The following is a 22,761-nucleotide window of genomic DNA, read 5'->3' as shown; positions in this document are numbered from 1 at the left end:
CCCCCCTTCTTGGTGTCTGTGTTAGTTTACTACATTCTGAAAAGAGTTTGGTTTCATTAAAGCTGCAGACAGACACACAGTAGGAATTGTATTGAGTTTCCTAAAATATAATTTTTACTCCACTTGTATTTGAATGTGAAACCTGAGTTATACATGCGCTGTGTGATTTTCATGATTAATTTATATTAATTTAATATATATATATAAATATATAATCTATCTAGCACAATGTTAACAGGAGCAACAATAAAAGTGTGTTAATGTAAATAGTCTGCATTTGTGTATTAACAGTAACTACAGCAGCTAGACTAGAGCATTGTTTGATTGACTATAGCAGCTAGACTAGAGCAGTGTTTGATTGACTATAGCAGCTAGACTAGAGCACAGTGTTTGATTGACTATAGCAGCTAGACTAGAGCACAGTGTTTGATTGACTATAGCAGCTAGACTAGAGCACAGTGTTTGATTGACTATAGCAGCTAGACTAGAGCACAGTGTTTGATTGACTATAGCAGCTAGACTAGAGCACAGTGTTTGATTGACTATAGCAGCTAGACTAGAGCACAGTGTTTGATTGACTATAGCAGCTAGACTAGAGCACAGTGTTTGATTGACTATAGCAGCTAGACTAGAGCACAGTGTTTGATTGACTATAGCAGCTAGACTAGAGCACAGTGTTTGATTGACTATAGCAGCTAGACTAGAGCACAGTGTTTGATTGACTATAGCAGCTAGACTAGAGCACAGTGTTTGATTGACTATAGCAGCTAGACTAGAGCACAGTGTTTGATTGACTATAGCAGCTAGATTAGAGCACAGTGTTTGATTGACTATAGCAGCTAGACTAGAGCACAGTGTTTGATTGACTATAGCAGCTAGACTAGAGCACAGTGTTTGATTGACTATAGCAGCTAGACTAGAGCACAGTGTTTGATTGCTGACTACAGCAGCTAGACTAGAGCACAGTGTTTGATTGACTATAGCAGCTAGACTAGAGCACAGTGTTTGATTGACTATAGCAGCTAGACTAGAGCACAGTGTTTGATTGACTATAGCAGCTAGACTAGAGCACAGTGTTTGATTGACTATAGCAGCTAGACTAGAGCAGTGTTTGATTGCTGACTATAGCAGCTAGACTAGAGCACAGTGTTTGATTGCTGACTACAGCAGCTAGACTAGAGCACAGTGTTTGATTGACTATAGCAGCTAGATTAGAGCAGCGTTTGACTCCGTAGCAGCCGATACATTTCATATTTCTATAAAAAGAAAGATTCGTTCCACTCCGAAAAAAAAATCTTTATTTATAAAAACAATATTGCTAAGATTACATCAAAGTAAAATTTTCAACTTTCATACAAAGAGCGGAATAGAAAGATTCGATCTGTTCATTATTACAGAAAACAAAAGATAAAAAGAAAAAAAAGTGACTTATTAATTCTGAACAAGGAATAATTAGTGGTAATGTTTAAGTAGAAATGATATTTAGTGTCATCACAGAAGCACCCTCCCACTAACACCTAAATAAACTAAACAAACAAGAGGATTGAATATCACGCAGCAACGCTCTCCCATTGGAGCAGGGATATTAAAGGCTTGAAATCTGTCTGAAATAAGGTGGCTGTGAATAATGCAAACTACTGAGCTCCTCGAACCCGCTGCAGCCCAGCACCCTAACCACTGAGCTCCTCAAACCCGCTGCCTTCCACACTGCAGTCCAGCACCCTAACCACTGAGCTCCTCAAACCCACTGCCTTCCACACTGCAGCCCAGCACCCTAACCACTGAGCTCCTCAAACCCACTGCCTTCCACACTGCAGTCCAGCACCCTAACCACTGAGCTCCTCGAACCCGCTGCAGCCCAGCACCCTAACCACTGAGCTCCTCGAACCCGCTGCCTTCCACACTGCAGCCCAGCACCCTAACCACGGAGCTCCTCGAACCCGCTGCCTTCCAAGCTAACAGTATGTTCTGCAGATTCATTGAAAAGTGTAAAAATAGGTCAATATTTCTCAACCACGACCAATTTTATGTTTACAGTATTTTGGCAACGCTCAGGACTGCAAGATATGGAAATAAACAATTAATTTTAAAAATTGGCACAAAACCTGACGGTCATCCTAAATGAGAGGACTGCCGTCTCTGAACTGCTCGAGTCAAAACGAAAAAGTGCAACTAGGAACTCAGTTTATTATTTTATATTTTTTTTGATTAAAAAATTTGTACATCGAATTATTTTTTTTTCCTTCAAAATTTGAAAGAAAAACACACACACAACCGTTTAATTAGCAATGATTGATTAGGGTGAGAATCGCTGCTCGTTTCTTTGATGAGTGAGTAACAAAAACTAATGACTAAATAAAAAACAAACATCACAAAAAAAAGATTGTCTCCCTCAAAAAATGTACATTTCAACCCCCCCCCCCCGCCCCGCCCCGCAAAGAACGCTCCTCCCGGAGTCTGTACATCAGCTCTGTCTCCCCCCCCCCGCCGCGCTTCAATTTCTAAACCGACCCCCCCCCCCCCCCAGCAGGGATTCAGGTTTGAATCCGCAGCAGAGAAAATACAAGCGAGATCATTCCATTCACCGCGTTTCACTAGAACAGAGAGAGAGAGAGAGAGAGAGAGAGAAAGAGAGAAAGAGAGAGAGAGAAAGAGAGAGAGAGAAAGAGAGAGAGAGAGAGAGAGAGAAAGAGAGAAAGAGAAAGAAAGAGAAAGAGAAAGAGAGAGAGAGAAAGAAAAAGAGAGAGAGAAAGAAGAGAGAGAAAGAAAGAGAAAGAGAGAAAGAGAGAGCGAGAGAGAGAGAGAGAGAGAGAGAGGGGGAGAACATAGAAAGATGAGAAGGTAAAGAAAGAAAAGGAGAGAGAAAGAGAAGGGAAGGAAAGAAAGAAAGAAAGAAAGAAAGAAAGGAGAGAGAGAGGAGATTGATGAGACAAGTGTCGCTTTTTTTAAACCAGCCGATATCCTCGCGGTTCTGAATTATTTATTTTTTTAACTAGTTTTATTTTTTAATTCCCTCTTTTGCAGGTCGATGCAAAGTGCTTCAAGTCTCTCAAAACAAATCCTAACGCTCGGCAGGTGAAAGTGATTCTCAAAAACCAAGAGTTTCTGATCTGGCGGCACATCAAACTGAACTTAGTGTTGAAAGTTTAATAACCCCCATCCTCCTCACACACACACACATTAATTTCTCCTGCGGTTTTACTTTTAGAAAAATACTTCCTTAAATGTTATTTAAATTTTAGAAAATGGCAAAAAATGGCCAAACCTCTCCTGCTAAACTTAAAACGTGTAGGTTTTGCTGCCCCCTACAGGAGAGACGCTGCTTTGCCACACAGAGGAGAGATTACATGCATTACCACACATTGAGCAGTAGGGGGCACTGTGGGCAAAAACATTAGTCAAGTCACTAATAAAACATTTAAAAAAAAAAAAAACGCTTTCAAACACAAGAACCTTTATGTTTTTACTTGATAATGAAAAGAAATAAAAAAAACACACATTTTAAAATCAATTTCTTTAAACCCATTATAATAATTATATAAAGTACAATTCTGCATCGGATATTGCCTCCCTCTGGTGGCTGCAGTCGGTACTGCAGCTGCTCAAATTACCTCACTGGTTTCATGACCCTGGGTGGTCGGCTGCAATCGGACGATATATTTTTTGGGGGGGGTGGGGATCTTAGGAGAGAGAGATTTTTCTTCTTGAATGAAACAGACAGAATGGCTCCCCCTCCTTTGAATCTCCAGTCCTGCCTCTGTTTCTTGTATTTTTCTGTATTATTAATTTCTTGGTTATTTTACGCTGGATCGATCACGCTCTCTCTCATGCCAGTTTCTAGCGGCAGTGGGATTGGATTGACAAATCTCTCTGGGAGATGAAGATTATTAGTTTTTCTGTGAAAAGAAAACAATAATAAAAATTAGCACCATTTGGACATCTTAACATTTAAAAATTGCATTAAATTTACAGAACAAGCGTTCCCTTCACTCCCTGAAAATCATTACTGTGAGCGAGGGGATATATTTCTATAGAGTTTAGAGTCTATCTCCGCTGTGTGAGAGTCAATGTGCAGCGTGTGTGAGCGAGGGGATGTATTTCTATAGAGTTTAGAGTCTATCTCCACTGTGTGAGAGTCAATGTGCAGCGTGTGTGAGCGAGGGGATATATTTCTATAGAGTTTAGAGTCTATCTCCGCTGTGTGAGAGTCAATGTGCAGCGTGTGTGAGCGAGGGGATGTATTTCTATAGAGTTTAGAGTCTATCTCCACTGTGTGAGAGTCAATGTGCAGCGTGTGTGAGCGAGGGGATGTATTTCTATAGAGTTTAGAGTCTATCTCCACTGTGTGAGAGTCAGTGTGCAGCGTGTGTGAGCGAGGGGATGTATTTCTATAGAGTTTAGAGTCTATCTCCACTGTGTGAGAGTCAATGTGCAGCGTGTGTGAGCGAGGGGATATATTTCTATAGAGTTTAGAGTCTATCTACACTGAATTACTCAGGAGTTTCATTCAGAGGAGATGTTCAGTTGCATTAGCTGTGCACTAGATGGCGCTGGCTCTCAGTTAAATACAGATAAACATACAAAGTATAGCAACACAAAAACTTTAAATAAAGTTTGATTCATTGCAATAAATCCGAAGGACTCAAACACAAACACCATGGAATACCATAAAAATTATATATATATATATATATATATATGTAAAAAATGTGAGACTCCTGGAGTGTGGATATATTTACAAAGACACATCACACCACTATTAACAAAAAATATTTAAAAAACAAATAAAAAGTGAGGTAGAAACTCTGTGTGAATATGTATGAGGGGATAGTTTGAGAGACAGACCCAGAGAGCTGTACCGATTTCACACAACACCCTAACCCTCAGCTCTTACTAACTTTATTGACATGAACCCCTGCTCAAACTCCTGGCTCCTGATCATTTCAATATTAATAATAATACTAGACTTCATTGAGGGGAGCTCTGAACCCTAGGACTGGGTGCAGCAGTAGCAGCAGCAGGGCTAGTGTGAGTTTGTAACCCTGCTCAAACTCCTGGCTCCTGATCATTTCAATATTAATAATAATAATAATAATAATAATAATAATAATAATAATAAATAATAATAAATAATAAATACTAGACTTCATTGAGGGGAGCTCTGAACCCCAGGACTGGGTGCAGCAGCAGCAGCAGGGCTAGTGTGAGTTTGTAACCCTGCTCAAACTCCTGGCTCCTGATCATTTCAATATTAATAATAATAATAATAATAATAATAATAATAATAAATAATAATAAATAATAAATACTAGACTTCATTGAGGGGAGCTCTGAACCCCAGGACTGGGTGCAGCAGCAGCAGCAGCAGCAGGGCTAGTGTGAGTTTCTAACCCTGCTCAAACTCCTGGCTCCTGATCATTTCAATATTAATAACAATAATACTAGACTTCATTGAGGGGAGCTCTGAACCCCAGGACTGGCTGCAGTGGTAGGAGGGGTTTATTGAGGGGGGGGGGCAGGGTTATTGAAGGGGAGGGGCGGGTCTAACTCTCTCGTGTGAAGACGGTAGCAGACATCACTGGGGTGGAGTTCGTTAGCGCCACACTGAAGAGGTAGAGAGAACGGGACACACAGAAATAAGAGGCAGGCAAAAAAAGAAGATGAAAGGAGGGAGAATGAAAGAGGGAGCGAGCGAGGGAGGGAGTGTGTGAGTGAGTGAGTGTGTTTAGCAGGCGGTGTCATGCGATGGGGTCGGGGGGTGACGTACCATGCAGAGGGGGGAGGGAGGAAGAGGAGGAGTCTAACCATCGTAGGAGTCAACCAGGTGAGTCAGAGAACCATTACTGCCTTCAAGCAAACCCCTCTGAGAGAGAGAGAGAGAGAGAGAGAGAGAGAGAGAGAGAGAGAGAGAGAGAGAGGGGGGGGGGAAGAGAGAGCGAGGGGGAAGAGCGAGGGGGGAGAGAAAGAGAGAGGGGGAAGAGAAAGAGAGAGAGAGGAGGGGGAAGAGAGAGAGAGGGGGGAAGAGAGAGGGAGGGGGGGGAAGAGAGGGGGGAAGAAAGGAAGGAATAATAAACGGTGTGGTTAGTGGAAGTGGAAGTGACAGTGCAGGGCTGCCCGCGCAGCGAGGAGGAGACTGTGAGGTCAGCACAGGTCAACCTGACCTTCACACAGGCTAAACCACACACAGAAAAGCTAGACACTGCATTAACAAAAAACACAGGCTCACACCACGCGGCCGTGCCTTTACCAGGGTAGACCCCGAGACCCCTCTGCTAGCCCATTACACTCCCCCCACCCACCCCTGTGCAGGCATCAAATGCACCAGTCCAGGGCTCCTCCTCTCCTCTGAATCAGTACAGCCCCAGCTGTAACTACAGCTCCCAGCATACCTCCTCATCTGCAGCAATGGTGAGGGATGCTGGGAGTTGTAGTTCTTTGCCTACAACAAGCTACAGTGTGGTTTTGTATGCATCGTGATGCATCTAACTACATCATGTAAAGAAAGCAGTACTCCCAGGCCCCGCCCCTCCAGCCTCCCAGGCCCCGCCCCTCCAGCCTCCCAGGCCCCGCCCCCCTCATACCTGCATGTGGTCTTGTTCCGACATGTCAATGGACCGGTCCAGAGTCCGGTTTCGGTCTCGCTGGTCCAGAGTGGAATACGCCTCTAAAGAAAGAACGAAAGAAAAAAATTAATAAACCAGGAGAAAGGAGGAGTGAAGGACCCCAAGCCCCTGCCTGCCTGCCCATCGCATCGCTCCTCACCTGGGCCCAAGTCGTTCATGGGGATCATGTCTCTGTCTCGGTCTCCCTTCTCACCTGCACAAGGGAAGAGAGACACACATTCAATTAAAAAAGAGGAGGATTAGGAGAGTCAGCATTGGGGTCAAAAACCCTTTTTTTTCCAATTCCAATTCCTCGTTAAAATCAATTAGGAGGCTGGCTGGGCCAGCGGTTCAAGAAAGGGTCTCGATACCAGGAGGTTCAAATCCCGGCTGAGCCTCCGACTCCCTGTGTGTGTGTGTGTGACCCTGAGCAAGTCACTGAACCTCCTTGTGCTCCGTCCTTCAGGATGAGACGTCAAACAAACGAGCTCCTATTGGAAGTGACTGCAGCAGCAGCAGCAGTTGATGCAGAGTTCACCCCCCTAGTCTCAGGAAGTCACTTTGGATAAAAGTGTCTGCTGAATGACTCATTAATAATAATAATAATAATAATAATAATAATAATAATAATAATAATAATAATATCACCAGCTCTACTTCCGCATCTACATTTGTAAAGCAGAGAGTCTCTCAATTAATGAAATAAATCTCCTAAAATTGAGCAGACCTCCTGAGTTTAGGGCTGCAGCGGTCAGTCTCCCCCTCTCCCTCCCCTCTCTCACCGGCTCTCTTGTCCATGAGGGGCAGCGTGCTGTCCTCGTACCCCTGGTTTCGGGGGACGGGGTTCAGATTCACCATGAAGTCCGTTTTCTTCCAGCCCTCCTTCTCCAGGGGCTTCCGCAGCTCCTTGTACCCCCAAACCGTCTGCAGCACGAGGCCTGCGCCCCGAACCTCCCTGTCTGTGCGATTGCTGAGAGGAGAGAGACAATACAGGACATAAAAACACAGGACACCATGTAGTCTCTCCCCGCTCCTCTCTGCCCCCCATTACTCTCTGCCCCCGGGTCTCTCTCTCTCAGTTCCTCTCTCTCCCCCCAGGTCTCTCTCTCTCCCTCGGGTCTCTCTCTTACCCGTCCTTGTTGATCAGCACCAGTTTCTCGATCCCCTGTGCCTCTCTGAGTTTCTTGGCTGCCTCCAGGTTGTTCTGCAGGACCTCGTTCATGGTGCTCAGCACAGACACTGTAGTTTCCTCACTCAGGTTCTTGGCTGGCTGCTGCTGCCCTCCCGGTAAGTTCAACACTAAACTGGGCATCGCATGCTTCCCTGGGAGAGGAGAGACATCATGTTAACATACTGAATTACCCCACCCTCTATATAGAATGAACTCCCTCAGCTTCATAGAGTCCAATGAAAGCTGCTGAATAATGTTCCCTTGTTAACATATTGAATTCCACCCCCTCTATATAGAATGAACTCCCTCAGCTTCATAGAGTCCAATGAAAGCTGCTGAATAATGTTCCCTTGTTAACATATTGAATTCCACCCCCTCTATATAGAATGAACTCCCTCAGCTTCATAGAGTCCAATGAAAGCTGCTGAATAATGTTCCCTTGTTAACATATTGAATTCCACCCCCTCTATATAGAATGAACTCCCTCAGCTTCATAGAGTCCAGTGAAAGCTGCTGAATAATGCTCCCTTGTTAACATATTGAATTCCACCCCCTCTATATAGAATGAACTCCCTCAGCTTCATAGAGTCCAATGAAAGCTGCTGAATAATGTTCCCTTGTTAACATATTGAATTCCACCCCCTCTATATAGAATGAACTCCCTCAGCTTCATAGAGTCCAATGAAAGCTGCTGAATAATGCTCCCTTGTTAACATATTGAATTCCACCCCCTCTATATAGAATGAACTCCCTCAGCTTCATAGAGTCCAATGAAAGCTGCTGAATAATGTTCCCTTGTTAACATATTGAATTCCACCCCCTCTATATAGAATGAACTCCCTCAGCTTCATAGAGTCCAATGAAAGCTGCTGAATAATGCTCCCTTGTTAACATATTGAATTCCACCCCCTCTATATAGAATGAACTCCCTCAGCTTCATAGAGTCCTATGAAAGCTGCTGAATAATGTTCCCTTGTTAACATATCGTATTGTAGGAATGCATTGTGCTATATATATTGGATTGTAGGAATGCATTGTGCTGTATTGTAGGAATGCATTGTGCTATATATATTGTATTGTAGGAATGCATTGTGCTATATATATTGTATTGTAGGAATGTTTTGTGTTGTACTGCGCTGCTGTCTCACCGATGAGCTCCCGGTTCCTCCCATCGATGGCCAGGTTCCTCAGCGCCCCCGACATGCCCCTCACCACCCTGTCCTGGGGGTGCTCCAGCAGCTCCGCGATGCTCGACAGCCCTTTCTCCTGACGCACCATCGCGCGGATATACCTCCCGTACTGCAGGGGACGACAGGAGAGGAGGAGGAGTCATTCACAACCATGAACACACCAAATACTGTTAGAAATACTAAAGACAGATACCTCCCGTACTGCAGGGGGCGACACAGGAGAGGAGGAGGAGTCATTCACAACCATGAACACACCAAATACTGGCAGAAATACTAAAGACAGATACCTCCCGTACTGCAGGGGGCGACACAGGAGAGGAGGAGGAGTCATTCACAACCATGAACACACCAAATACTGTTAGAAATACTAAAGACAGATACCTCCCGTACTGCAGGGGGCGACACAGGAGAGGAGGAGGAGTCATTCACAACCATGAACACACCAAATACTGGCAGAAATACTAAAGACAGATACCTCCCGTACTGCAGGGGGCGACACAGGAGAGGAGGAGGAGTCATTCACAACCATGAACACACCAAATACTGGCAGAAATACTAAAGACAGATACCTCCCGTACTGCAGGGGGCGACACAGGAGAGGAGGAGGAGTCATTCACAACCATGAACACACCAAATACTGGCAGAAATACTAAAGACAGATACCTCCCGTACTGCAGGGGGCGACACAGGAGGGCGAGCGAAAGGAGAGAGAGGCGAGCGAAAGGAGAGAGAGGCGAGCAAAAGGAGAGAGAGGCGAGCGAAAGGAGAGAGAGGCGAGCAAAAGGAGAGAGAGGCGAGCAAAAGGAGAGAGAGGCGAGCAAAAGGAGAGAGAGGCGAGCAAAAGGAGAGAGAGGCGAGCAAAAGGAGAGAGAGGCGAGCAAAAGGAGAGAGAGGCGAGCAAAAGGAGAGAGAGGCGAGCAAAAGGAGAGAGAGGCGAGCAAAAGGAGAGAGAGGCGAGCAAAAGGAGAGAGAGGCGAGCAAAAGGAGAGAGAGGCGAGCAAAAGGAGAGAGAGGCGAGCAAAAGGAGAGAGAGGCGAGCAAAAGGAGAGAGAGGCGAGCAAAAGGAGAGAGAGGCGAGCAAAAGGAGAGAGAGGCGAGCAAAAGGAGAGAGAGGCGAGCAAAAGGAGAGAGAGGCGAGCAAAAGGAGAGAGAGGCGAGCGGCAGAGACGGTCAGAAACGAGGCGTGTCTCACCGTCCATCTCCCCGCACACAGGTTCTGCAGCGCTCCAGCAGCTGCTTCCAGCACCGCAGGGATTTTAGACTCTTTCAGCAGAGACGTGTACAAACGCACCACCTCCGGCTGGAACAGCAGCTCATAGCCTGAGAGAGAAACAACTTCAACTTCAACCCCAATACAGCAAACAAGACACACTGTGCTCCAGAATAGCTGCTCTAGCCAATCCAACACTGTGCTCTAGTCTAGCTGCTATAGTCAATCAAACACTGTGCTCTAGTCTAGCTGCTATAGTCAATCAAACACTGCTCTAGTCTAGCTGCTATAGTCAATCAAACACTGTGCTCTAGTCTAGCTGCTATAGTCAATCAAACACTGTGCTCTAGTCTAGCTGCTATAATATAAAAATGAAGACTGTTTACCTTTCGCTGGTACGGAGCGTTTTGGAATATCAATAACTTCTGTGCTGTAATCTTCAGTGTTGTTCTTTCCTGTGAATTAAATATATAGTTGAACAAAAATTTACAAAATTGTATTTGGACAGCAAATTCATTACAGTCTAGTGAACTCACAGCACTGTGCTGTACTGGGGATCTGAGAGCCAGCAAATTCAATACAGTCTAGTCTAGTGAACTAACAGAACTGTACTGGGATCTGAGAGCCAGCAAATTCAATACAGTCTAGTCTACTGAACTAACAGCACTGTACTGTACTGGGGATCTGAGAGCCAGCAAATTCAATACAGTCTAGTGAACTCACAGCACTGTACTGTACTGGGATCTGAGAGCCAGCAAATTCAATACAGTAGTCTAGTGAACTAACAGCACTGTACTGTACTGGGGATCTGAGAGCCAGCAAATTCAATACAGTCTAGTGAACCTACAGCACTGTACTGTACTGGGGATCTGAGAGCCAGCAAATTCAATACAGTCTAGTCTAGTGAACTCACAGCACTGTACTGTACTGGGATCTGAGAGCCAGCAAATTCAATACAGTAGTCTAGTGAACTCACAGCACTGTACTGTACTGGGATCTGAGAGCCAGCAAATTCAATACAGTAGTCTAGTGAACTCACAGCACTGTACTGTACTGGGGATCTGAGAACCAGCAAATTCAATACAGTAGTCTAGTGAACTCACAGCACTGTACTGTACTGGGGATCTGAGAACCAGCAAATTCAATACAGTCTAGTCTAGTGAACTCACAGCACTGTACTGTACTGGAGGGCCGGTCTTAATACTGAAAGTGACTTTATATTAATCGATTGGAGCAAAATAATAAATAAAGATTAATAGAGGTTTTACTGTACATCAAAGTTGAGGTGGAAGGTAAACGAAAAAAAAAAAACTCACCTTTAGAAAACCACTCATCTATCTCACCAGGAAGAGAAAATAAGAGGGGAAGAAGTGGAGATGAGAAATCTGTAGCAAAAAGCAAAATAAAAAAAAACAGCCCCCCCCAGACTGACCCCCCACCCCCACCCCCACCAGACAAGCAGCAAGCAAGAGCCCCGAAACCAGTAAAGAAAACCACCACCCTTAAACTGGGACCAGTTTACCAGCTCCCTCGTCCCACTGGAGATCACAACACAGCCACACTTAAAAACCAGAGCTGCAGTTCCCTGCTCTGCCTACACAGTGTGAGGGGGCGCTATTTCTTAATCAGAACAGCCTATTCGACTTGACATCTATGTCAGACGTGGTCCGAAATAGGACCGGCAAAGGGTTAAAATTGCTTTCAGCTCCTAAAAAAAGCTGCAGATTTTAAGTTACTTATAAAACGTCTTACGAAAAAAACTGTGCAAGAGCCGAAAACAAAGTTGTCTTGACTGGTGTGTGTCTCTCTCTCTCACCTTTGCCCTTCTTGCTCCCGAAGCAGCTGGCTCGCTGGGTCCCGTTGGAGTTTGGGGACTGGCTGAGGAGGGCGTTCTCCTGGTAGCGCTCGCATCCCGGGACCTCCCTGTGGACCTGATAGGACAGGTTTCGGAGCAGACACACGCTGTTCTCAACCAGCTGAGAGAGAGAGAGAGAGAAAATCTGAATTATAGGACACAGGCAGACTCCGTTCTACACCAGCTGAGAGAGAAAGTAAAGAAAATATTGAAGCTGACATGTTGTTGAAGCTGACACCCTGGGATCCTTCAAGAAGCTGCTTGATGAGATTCTGGGATCAATAAGCTACTAACAACCAAACGAGCAAGATGGGCTGAATGGGGCCTCCTCTCGTTTGGAAACTTTCTTATGTTCTAAACAAACAGTCAGGCAGGCACAGTTCAAAACAAGCTGAGAAACACAGACATATATTAATGACAAACATAGGTCAGTCATTTCAGACCAGACTCAGATCAACCAGCTGAGAAAGAAAGAAAACAGGAAATAAGTCAGAGACGAAGATCTCAAACCAGCTGAATAATTAACTAAAAAACTATAACTGTTCTCAGTACAATTAATCCCGTTCTGCACTCTCCCCTCCACTCTCCTCCGCTCTGTCCCCCCTCCTCCTCTCCAATCTCCTCCGCTCTGTCCCCCCTCCTCCTCTCCACCTTCCATCCTCCTCCCCCTCTCCTCTGTCCCCCCTCTCCTCTCTTCCCTCTACTCTCCTCCCCTCTGTCCCCCCTCCTCTCCCCACCTTGTTGTCCACGTCCTGGCGGTTGATCTGTGACTGCACGATGTACATGAGCGCGTCCACCAGCCCGCTGCACTCCCTCAGCTTCCTGCGAGCCTCACTGCGCTCCGAGCTCACGTTCCTGAGAGAGAGAGCGAGAGAGAGATCAAACACTATTCTAGTCATATACACACACTGCTATTCCCGCTGCACAGCAGTGTGATCCAGTCCTGGTTTCACGAGGAGTTTAATAATAAGACACACCTGAGCTTGTTAGCTAGACACACTGGGGCTAATCAAGCTGGTAGTAAAACCTGGACTAGGTGACATTGCTGTGCAATATGGAGTCTGGGTTTGTCCCCTCCTCGTACCTGAGGCAGCCTGCAGTGTTGGTGAGGGCCGTCTCCCACTCGATGTGTCTGGGTTTGGAGTCCTCGTTCTGCTCTCTCTCCCACCCCGACCGCGGCACCATGACCTCATCTGAGAGAGCGTGCAGCGCGTGATCCACGATCTCCATCTTCACAGAGTCATGAGAGGAGAGGTTCCACAGGGTGCCTGAGAGAGAGAGAGAGAGAGAGAGAGAGCGAGAGAGAGCGAGAGAGAGAGAGAGAGAGAGAGCAGAGAGGAGAGAGAGCGAGAGGAGAGAGGAGAGAGAGCGAGAGGAGAGAGAGTTTGGAGAGAGAGGAAGAAAGAAAGAAAGAAAGAGGCAATAGAGAGAGGGGGCAAGAGAAAGAGAAAAAGAATTAATAAATAAACTGCACAAGGTTAGAAACTCACACTAGCCCTGCTGCTGCTGCTGCTGCTGCTGCACCCAGTCCTGGAGTTCAGAGCTCCCCTCAATGAAGTCTAGTATTATTATTATTATTATTAATATTGAAATGATCAGGAGCCAGGAGTTTGAGCAGGGTTAGAAACTCACACTAGCCCTGCTGCTGCTGCTGCTGCACCCAGTCCTGGGGTTCAGAGCTCCCCTCAGTGAAGTCTAGTATTATTATTATTAATATTGAAATGATCAGGAGCCAGGAGTTTGAGCAGGGTTACAAACTCACACTAGCCCTGCTGCTGCTGCTGCTGCTGCTGCACCCAGTCCTGGGGTTCAGAGCTCCCCTCAATGAAGTCTAGTATTATTATTATTAATATTGAAATGATCAGGAGCCAGGAGTTTGAGCAGGGTTAGAAACTCACACTAGCCCTGCTGCTGCTGCTGCTGCTGCACCCAGTCCTGGGGTTCAGAGCGCCCCTCAATGAAGTCTAGTATTATTATTATTAATATTGAAATGATCAGGAGCCAGGAGTTTGAGCAGGGTTACAAACTCACACTAGCCCTGCTGCTGCTGCTGCACCCAGTCCTGGGGTTCAGAGCCCCCCTCAGTGAGGTCTGGTATTGTTATTGTATTGCAGGGCTGCGCCCCTCACCTGTGATGCAGTCTGTGAGGTCCTGGTCTCTCGCTTTCCTCAGCAGTCTCACGAGCGCCGGCACCCCGTCACAGTTCTTGATCGCCACCTTGTTCTCTCCCTCCCGTCCGAAGGAGATGTTCTTCAGGGCCCCGCAGGCGCTGTAGTGAACGTCTTTCTTGGGGTGATCCAGGAGGCCGACCAGCGCGGGGATCCCCTTCAAACGACGGACGTCAGATTTCATCTGAGAGAGAAAGAGAAAAAAAGGGGGAGGAGAAAAAGGGTAGAGAAAAGGGAGAGAAAGACACACACAAGGAAAGAGAAAAAGAGCAAGAGAAGGAGAAAGAATGAAAGAAAGGAGGCACACAGAAAGAGGAGACAGACACAGAAAAAGAAATAGAGGAGAGACAGACAGAAAGAAAGAGGAAAGACACACACAAAGAGGAGAGAACGAGAGAAATGGAGAGAGAAAGGAGAGACAGACACAGAAAAAGGAGAGAGAGAGGAGAGGAGAGGAGAGGAGAGGAGAGAGAGAGAGAGAGAGAGATCATGTACACAGTTGATATTTGTCAGACCCCTGCTTTATCCCAGGCGACTCACAGCACAGGGTTACAATGCAAGCTTCATATTTAAACACAGTGCAGGTTTACAGACAGTACAGATAATAATAACACTGCTAGAATACAATATGAACCAGGAGGCAACAAGTTAGGATCACAGCGAGTTCGATCTACAGTGACAGATTAGCAGTGCAATAGTGCAAGGATAGCGCATCAGCTGAGGATCCAGTGACGAGGTGCTGAGGTCAGGATAGTCCAGTGCAGACCAGGAGGGGGCGAGAGAGAGATCTACAAGCGCAGTTTATATGCACAGCTGAAGACTCCCAGATCTCTCTCTCTACCCTGCTTGTAAACCCGTTTTTACTGGTTTTCTTTCATGTAAACCCTTCGTTTGTTTGAAAGCGCTGCAGGGAAGGGGGTGTATTGATCCGAGTGTTGCCCTTTTAAAATCGATTGTGTGGATTATTGACGGCGCAGTGCTGCTGGATTGATCACTGATCGATCGCTCGATTGATTACCTTGTCGTTCTGGAAGGTGAGGTGCTGTAGAAAGGCGGCTGCGTTGGATTTCACGGGGTCCAGTCGGTAGTTCAGCATGGCGATGACCTCGGGGAGCTCCGGCTGCCTCCAGTTTTGGGGCGCCCCCCCCTTCCGCAGCGTGCCGTCCAGACTGGCCATGCTCCCCCGCTCCGCCTGGGCCAGAGGGGCGTTGCTCGCCCAGTAATAGGGGTCCCCTCCCCCCATGTCACTGTCCAGGGTGTCCTCATAGCTCCTGCACACAGAGACAGGACACAGTTAGTGGGGTACCCTGCTGCACCAGTAAAAAAATCGGGGGCCCCTGCACCCACCCCCATCTCACTGTCCTCATAGCACCTACACAGTGACAGACAGAGACAGACAGGAGACAGACAGAGAAAGAGAAAGACAGGAGACAGAGACAGACAGGAGACAGACAGAGAGAGAAAGAGACACACGGAGAGAAATACACAGGGACAAAAGAAAGGAGAGAAAGAAAGAAAGAAAGAAAAAGCCTCATAGCACCTACAGTGACAGACAGCGAGAGAGAGAGAGAGAGAGAGAGAGAGAGAAAGAAAGAGGGAAAGAAAGAAAGGAGAGAAAAGAAAGAAAGAACGAAAGAGAAAGAAGAAAGAGAAAGAGAAAGAATGAAAGAGAAAGAAAGGAGAGAAAAGAAAGAAAGAAAGAACGAAAGAGAAAGAGAGAAAGAAAAAGAAAGAAAGAGAACGAAAGAAAGAGAAAGAAAGAAAGAAAGAAAGAAAAAGAAAGAAAGAAAGAAAAAGAAAGAAAGAACGAGAGAAAGAAAGAAAAAGAGAGACAAAGAAAGAAAAAGAAAGAATGAGAGAAAGAAAGAAAGAAAAAGAAAGAACGAGAGAAAGAAAGAAAAAGAGAGACAAAGAAAGAAAAAGAAAGAATGAGAGAAAGAAAGAAAAAAGAAAGAAAGAACGAGAGAAAGAAAAAGAGAGACAAAGAAAGAAAGAAAGAAAGAAAGAAAGAAAGAAAGAAAAAGAAAGAATGAGAGAAAGAAAGAAAAAAGAAAGAAAGAAAGAAAGAAAGAAAAAGAAAGAACGAGAGAAAGAAAAAGAGAGACAAAGAAAGAAAGAAAGAAAGAAAGAAAGAAAGAAAGAAAGAAAGAAAGAAAAAAGAGACAAAGAAAGAAAGAAAGAAGAGGAAAAAAAGAAAAAGAACGAAAGAGAGAAAGAAAGAGAGAAAGAAAGGAGAGAAAGAGAAAGAAAGAGAGAAAGAAAGAAAGAAAGAAGAAAGAACGAAAGAGAAAAAAAGAAAAAGAACGAAAGAGAGAAAGAAAGAGATAAAGAAAGAAGGAAAGAAAGAAAGAAAGAAAGAAAGAAAGAAAGAAAGGAGAAAAAGAAAGAATGAGAGAGAACGAGAAAGAAAGAACGAAAGAAAGGAGAGAGAAAGAAAGAGAAAAAGAAAGAACGAGAAAGAAAGAACGAAAGAAAGAGAACGAAAGAAAGAGAAAGAAAGAAAGAAAGAAAGAAAGAAAGAAAGAACGAAAGAGAAAAAAAGAAAAACGAAAGAAAGAAAAGAAAGAAAGGAGAAAAAGAAAGAAAGAAAGAAAGAAAGAAAGAAAGAAAGAACGAAAGAGAAAAAAAGAAAAACGAAAGAAAGAAAAGAAAGAAAGGAGAAAAAGAAAGAAAGAAAGAAAGAAAGAAAGAAAGAAAGAAAGAAAGGACAAAGACAAAGAGGAGAGATTTACCGAGGGTACACACACACACAGAGTTCTGGAAACCCGACATTACTCTTCTGACTCCACATTCCCAGTTTGTTTTACTTGCTACTCCAGTAACAGCACTCCCCCACATCACGATTCAAGATGAGACATTAAAAACCACCCCCCCGGGTACCTGAGCCTCCGGCGGGGGTCCAGCGTGCCCCCCGCGCTCCTCAGGGTCATGCTGGGGTAGTCTCGGGCCCCCCCCAGGCCCCCCGGGGCCAGCCCGTAGTCCAGGTCCTCGTATCCCAGGCTCCTCTGGTCGTCCTCCAGGCCGTAGGACTCGGGGACGAATCTTTCGGGGTGCCCCCCTCGGCTCAGCTCCAGGTTGCTCCCCATGCGCACCTGCGGCTGGGCTGCGTACGGGTCGGCCTGCCTGCTGGGGGCCCGGTACCCCGCATCGAGAGTGCGGTACCCGTCCGCGGGCCTGAGAGACAGAGAGAGAGAGAGGGGAGTCTATCAGAACCACACAACACTGGATCAGAGAGAGAGAGAGAGAGAGAGAGAGACACGAGAGAGAGAGACACGAGAGAGAGAGACACGAGAGAGAGAGACACGAGAGAGAGAGACACGAGAGAGAGAGACACGAGAGAGAGAGACACGAGAGAGAGAGACACGAGAGAGAGAGAGGGGGGGGGGGGGAGTCTATCAGAACCACACAGCACTGGATCAGAGAGAGGAGAGAGAGAGGGGAGTCTATCAGAACCACACAGCACTGGATCAGAGAGAGAGAGAGAGAGAGAGAGGAGAGAGGAGAGAGAGAGGAATCTATCAGAACCACACAACACTGGATATGAGAGAGAGAGAGAGAGAGAGGGGAGAGAGAGAGAGGGCTTTGCATCCTAGAATTTTAGGATATACTTAAAGAAATCACATTTTGTTTCATTTCTGAAATCTAATATGAAATACTACTGGACTGCTATTGTGGCTTCCGGTAGAGTCCCCCCCCCCCCCTCCATATCAGAGGATGTTAAATAATAGCATCTAAACTGCGTTCATATAGTTTATTTTTTCTCAAGCCTCACCTCAATCCTACAATTGTAGGCGATGCTAAACACACAGAGCTCTTATCTTATGATTTCAGTCTTGTGAGCAACCACAACGAGAGTGACACACACAGGACAGACACAGACTCACAGAACAGACACACAGGACACAGACAGACTCACAGGACAGAGACACACACACACACACACACACACACACACACACACACAGATCTTATCTTATGATTTCAGTCTTGTGAGCAAACACAACGAGAGTGACACACACAGGAGACAGTCACAGGACACACAGACAGACACTCACAAGACAAACAGACACTCACAGGAGACAGACACTCACAGGAGACAGACACCACTATAGCCAGGCTACCCACAGCTTAATGAACCTGTCTAAAATGTAGTGACTGCTGGACTAGACAGATGAGAGATAGACAAAAACACAGAACCACGATCAAATAACAAAAATAAAGTTAATGAAGCAATCGTCCAGCACTTTACAAGGAACAGACACAACGAGGATGAGCTGAAGGTTTGTGGTTTTAGAAAAAATAAAAACTGATAATGTAAATGTACAGTCTTGAAGAATAAAAATTAAACTGATTAAACAGACGCGATGCCGCGACGTCTGAAGGGTTCAACAGAAACGGCTCGCCGTTACATCATTAGCTACGTAGCGGATGACATCACAAAGCGAATGACATCACAGAGACGCTAGATTTAAAAAAGGTGTGGTTTCCACGGCATCACAAGCCTGGAAACACGCCTCCACTTTTCAAAACACACTTTTCCCTTGACCGTGTTAAACACACTGAAACAATCTGAGGTTTCTCTGACACACACAACATAAACCAATCCCTCTATCATCACGGCTGTACGTGCAAAAACTTCAGAGCTTCTGCTGTACGTGCAAAAACTTCCTCTGTGGAGGAAGAAGTGGATGACGGGGATGTGTGTGTGTGTGTGTGTGTGTGTGTGTGTGTGTGTGTGTGTGTGAACAGCGACTCGCACAAACCCCAGCAGCTGTTTCTTAGCTCTGAACGCTACTTCTGAGAAGCTGTGAACAGGATAGAGGTGCGAAGAGATTGGGATAGCTCTCTCTCTCTCTGAGGGTCGCTGGCATCCATCAGACTGATTTATCATTCAGAGTGACATGCGGTAGAACTCTGAAAAAAAATAACGAGGGTCGCCAAAAAATACAAGGAGTGGCGTCCGAAGGACAAAAATGCGTAATGAATCAATTCAGCAGAGACTCTCTCATCTAAAGAGACTTCCAGAGACTAGGGGGGTGAACTCTGCATCATCAACAACTGCTGCTGCTGCTGCAGAGTCACTTCCAATAGGAGCTCGTTTGTTTGACGTCTCATCCTGAAGGACGGAGCACAAGGAGGTTCAGTGACTTGCTCAGGGTCACACACACACAGGGAGTCAGTGGCTGCTGCAGAGTCACTTCCAATAGGAGCTCGTTTGTTTGACGTCTCATCCTGAAGGACGGAGCACAAGGAGGTTCAGTGACTTGCTCAGGGTCACACACACACAGGGAGTCAGTGGCTGCTGCAGAGTCACTTCCAATAGGAGCTCGTTTGTTTGACGTCTAAAAAAATTAACTGATTAAAACGGTATAAATTAATTACAAAGATAGGGTGTGCCGAGGTTTAGCTCCAAACGGGAATTTGTTACGAATCGCACCCCTCCCCCGTCTCTCACCTGTATCTGTCATCCATGTGCTGCATTCTCGACAGGCTGGCGTAAGCCTCCGAGGGGGGGCCTGGACGGTAGTTGTTGGTCTCCCCGTAGCCCCCTCCTCCCCGCGGGTACCCCCCAGCGGAGTCTGCGTAGTGGTAGTTTCGGGGTACGGTGGCGGTGCCCGGGGGTCCCATGTACATGTTTCCCGCAGGAGGAGCGGGGGTCCCTCCTCCTCCTCCTCCCCGGTACATGCGCTCCAGCGTGGCGTTGTAGCCCCCCCCGTTCCCCGGGGCCCCCCCGCCCTGCATGGAGCCCCCGGAGAAGCCGTTGCCCCCCTGGATTGAGCCGTCGAGGGAGAGGGCGTCCGAGACAGAGACTGAGGGGATCACAGTGCGAGTCGTGACCGTCTTTACAACCTTCTTCACCTGGTGGTGTGTAAGAGAGAGAAATTACATACAAAAACCACAGCAGAGCCTTTTGTAGTTTAGGAACTACAGCTCCCAGCATCCCTCACAATGGCTGCAGGATCAGAGGCATGCTGGGAACTGTAGTCCTAGCCCAGGCTGTACCTATTCCACTGTATATCAAAATACAAGACAACCACCACTCAAACTTATTGCAGTTCAAGAACTACAGCTCCCAGCATCCCTCGCCACGGCTGCAGGAGCAGAGGCATGCTGGGAGCCGTAGTTCTAGCCCAGGCTGTACCTATTCCACTGTATATCAAAATACAAGACCACAACTGCTCAAACTCATTGCAATTCAAGAACTACAGCTCCCAGCATCCCTCACCACAGCTGCAGGAGCAGAGGCATGCTGGGAGCTGTAGTCCTAGCTGCAAGACTCCGGGAGTTGAGACACTTTTTTGACACGTCATCCTTACCGTGGTCTCCGTCCTGCGCGTGGTCCCGTCTTCCGACGTTTCCACGGAAACCACGGAGGCAGGCAGGTCGGGATCCTCCTCCATCGTGACCGTCTCCTCCACAAAGTGGCCCGGGTCCAACATCCTGGTCAGAGTGCTGTACTGCTGCGGCTAGGAGACAGACAAGTGAACCATCATATTATATATAATGAATTTCTTAGCAGACGTCCTTATCCAGGGCAACTTGCAATTGTTACAAGATATCACATTATTTTTACATACAATTCCCCATTTATACAGTTGGGTTTTTACTGGAGCAATCTAGGTAAAAGCACCTTGCTCAAGGGTACAGCAGCAGTGTCCTCCACCTGGGATTGAACCCAAGACCCTCCGGTCAAGAGTCCAGAGCCCTGACCACTACTCCACACTGCTATATACCGCAGGGACAGCACGGTTCAATTTTAAAATCACGTTTAAACTCGGGTATTAAAAACCATGCTAACCGTGTTCGGAGTGCAGCTAAATTAATGTGCTGGTAACGAGACTCCTGTTCCACAGCAGTGTCACCCAGTCCAGGTTTTACTACCAGCTTGATCAGCCCCAGTACGTCTAGCTAACAAGCTCAGGTGTGTCTTATTATTAAATTCCTAGTGAAACCAGGACTGGATCACACTGCTGTGCAGCGGGAGTCTCATTCCCAGCCCTGCAGACTCTTAATGCAATTACATTGCAGGGCTGGTAATCAGACTCCTATTCCACAGCAGTGTCACCCAGTCCAGGTTTTACTACCAGCTTGATCAGCCCCAGTGTGTCTAGCTAACAAGCTCGGGTGTGTCTTATTAAACTCCTAGTGAAACCAGGACTGGATCACACTTCTCGAATGAACGAAGTGTGTTTTATGGCGGGTATGAACACACACACACACACACACACACACACACACACACACACACACACACACTCTCTCTCTCTCTCTCACCTGTGTTCCGTTCAGATAGACTTCAGATACTTTCTGTCGCTCGAACTCAGCATCGCCAGGTAACCTCCCGTTCTGAATCAGAAATCACACAGGAAAGAGATTAATAAAGTCTGTAAAAGGAACTGATCTTACCGGCTGGCTTCAGGGAGCCCAGACTAGCAGGGATCTGAGGTTCCCGTCATACTTACATTTATTCAGATAGATTATATAACTGATTGATAATATAATAGAGAGATTATATAGATAAACAGGTTATAGAGAGAGCATATGGATAAATAGATTATATAGATAAATATTATAATAGATAATATAAATACATTATATAACAGATAATAGATAGACGAGAGAGTATTATAGAGATAGACCTAATAGAAAATATAGATTATATAATAGATATGATTATATAGATAGATAATATAATATAAATAGATTCTAATAGATAATATAAATAGGATAGCTAGATATCTATAATAGACAGGATTATATAATAGATATTGATAGGAGAGCTAGATCTCTATAATACAGGATTATATAATAGATATTGATAGGATAGCTAGATCTCTATAATAGACAGGATTATATAATAGATATTGATAGGAGAGCTAGATCTCTATAATAAGACAGGATTATATAATAGATAGATAGATATCTATAATATAGATAGGATTATATAATAGATATTGATAGGAGAGCTAGATCTCTATAATAGACAGGATTATATAATAGATAGATAGGATAGCTAGATCTCTATAATACAGGATTATATAATAGATGGACAGGATAGCTAGATCTCTATAATAGACACGATTATATAATAGATGGACAGGAGAGCTAGATCTCTATAATAGACAGGATTATATAATAGATATTGATAGGAGAGCTAGATCTCTATAATAGACAGGATTATATAATAGATATTGATAGGAGAGCTAGATCTCTATAATAGACAGGATTATATAATAGATATAAATAGGAGAGCTAGATCTCTATAATAGACAGGATTATATAATAGATATTGATAGGATAGCTAGATCTCTATAATAGACAGGATTATATAATAGATATTGATAGGAGAGCTAGATCTCTAATAGACAGGATTATATAATAGATATTGATAGGAGAGCTAGATCTCTATAATAAGACAGGATTATATAATAAATAGATAGGATAGCTAGATCTCTATAATATAGACAGGATTATATAATAGATATTGATAGGAGAGCTAGATCTCTATAATAGACAGGATTATATAATAGATATTGATAGGAGAGCTAGATCTCTATAATAAGA

General features: G+C 45.3%; 1 protein-coding gene across 15 annotated transcripts in view; it reads right to left on the bottom strand.

Moving 5' to 3' along the window:
- Window positions 1-2,976: 2,976 nt before the first annotated feature.
- The window catches only part of LOC117966726 (catenin delta-1-like), a 45,925-nt gene continuing 26,140 nt past the window's right edge, over window positions 2,977-22,761 (bottom strand). For 12 of the 15 annotated variants that reach the window (XM_059018902.1, XM_059018901.1, XM_059018907.1 and 9 more), the window contains 19 exons: window positions 21,472-21,543; window positions 20,514-20,663; window positions 19,652-20,055; window positions 17,077-17,370; window positions 15,215-15,467; window positions 14,158-14,380; window positions 13,113-13,296; window positions 12,766-12,883; window positions 11,990-12,149; window positions 11,490-11,507; window positions 10,560-10,628; window positions 10,156-10,283; window positions 8,922-9,072; window positions 7,733-7,925; window positions 7,385-7,572; window positions 6,763-6,816; window positions 6,582-6,664; window positions 5,806-5,863; window positions 2,977-3,896 (listed from right to left, as the gene is read on the bottom strand). In XM_059018902.1, the coding sequence (XP_058874885.1) occupies window positions 3,838-3,896; window positions 5,806-5,863; window positions 6,582-6,664; window positions 6,763-6,816; window positions 7,385-7,572; window positions 7,733-7,925; window positions 8,922-9,072; window positions 10,156-10,283; window positions 10,560-10,628; window positions 11,490-11,507; window positions 11,990-12,149; window positions 12,766-12,883; window positions 13,113-13,296; window positions 14,158-14,380; window positions 15,215-15,467; window positions 17,077-17,370; window positions 19,652-20,055; window positions 20,514-20,663; window positions 21,472-21,543 (2,859 nt within the window). In that variant the 3' untranslated portion in view covers window positions 2,977-3,837. Of the gene's footprint in view, window positions 3,897-5,767; window positions 5,864-6,581; window positions 6,665-6,762; window positions 6,817-7,384; window positions 7,573-7,732; window positions 7,926-8,921; window positions 9,073-10,155; window positions 10,284-10,559; window positions 10,629-11,489; window positions 11,508-11,989; window positions 12,150-12,765; window positions 12,884-13,112; window positions 13,297-14,157; window positions 14,381-15,214; window positions 15,468-17,076; window positions 17,371-19,651; window positions 20,056-20,513; window positions 20,664-21,471; window positions 21,544-22,761 lie in introns of all 15 variants that reach the window. The other 3 variants (XM_059018910.1, XM_059018911.1, XM_059018909.1) reach the window with 3 other exon arrangements.

Source organism: Acipenser ruthenus, unplaced genomic scaffold (genome assembly GCF_902713425.1).
Source record: "Acipenser ruthenus unplaced genomic scaffold, fAciRut3.2 maternal haplotype, whole genome shotgun sequence".
In the NCBI taxonomy this organism is placed as follows: Eukaryota; Metazoa; Chordata; class Actinopteri; order Acipenseriformes; family Acipenseridae; genus Acipenser; species Acipenser ruthenus.
This window is presented reverse-complemented; position numbering and strand designations above follow the sequence as displayed.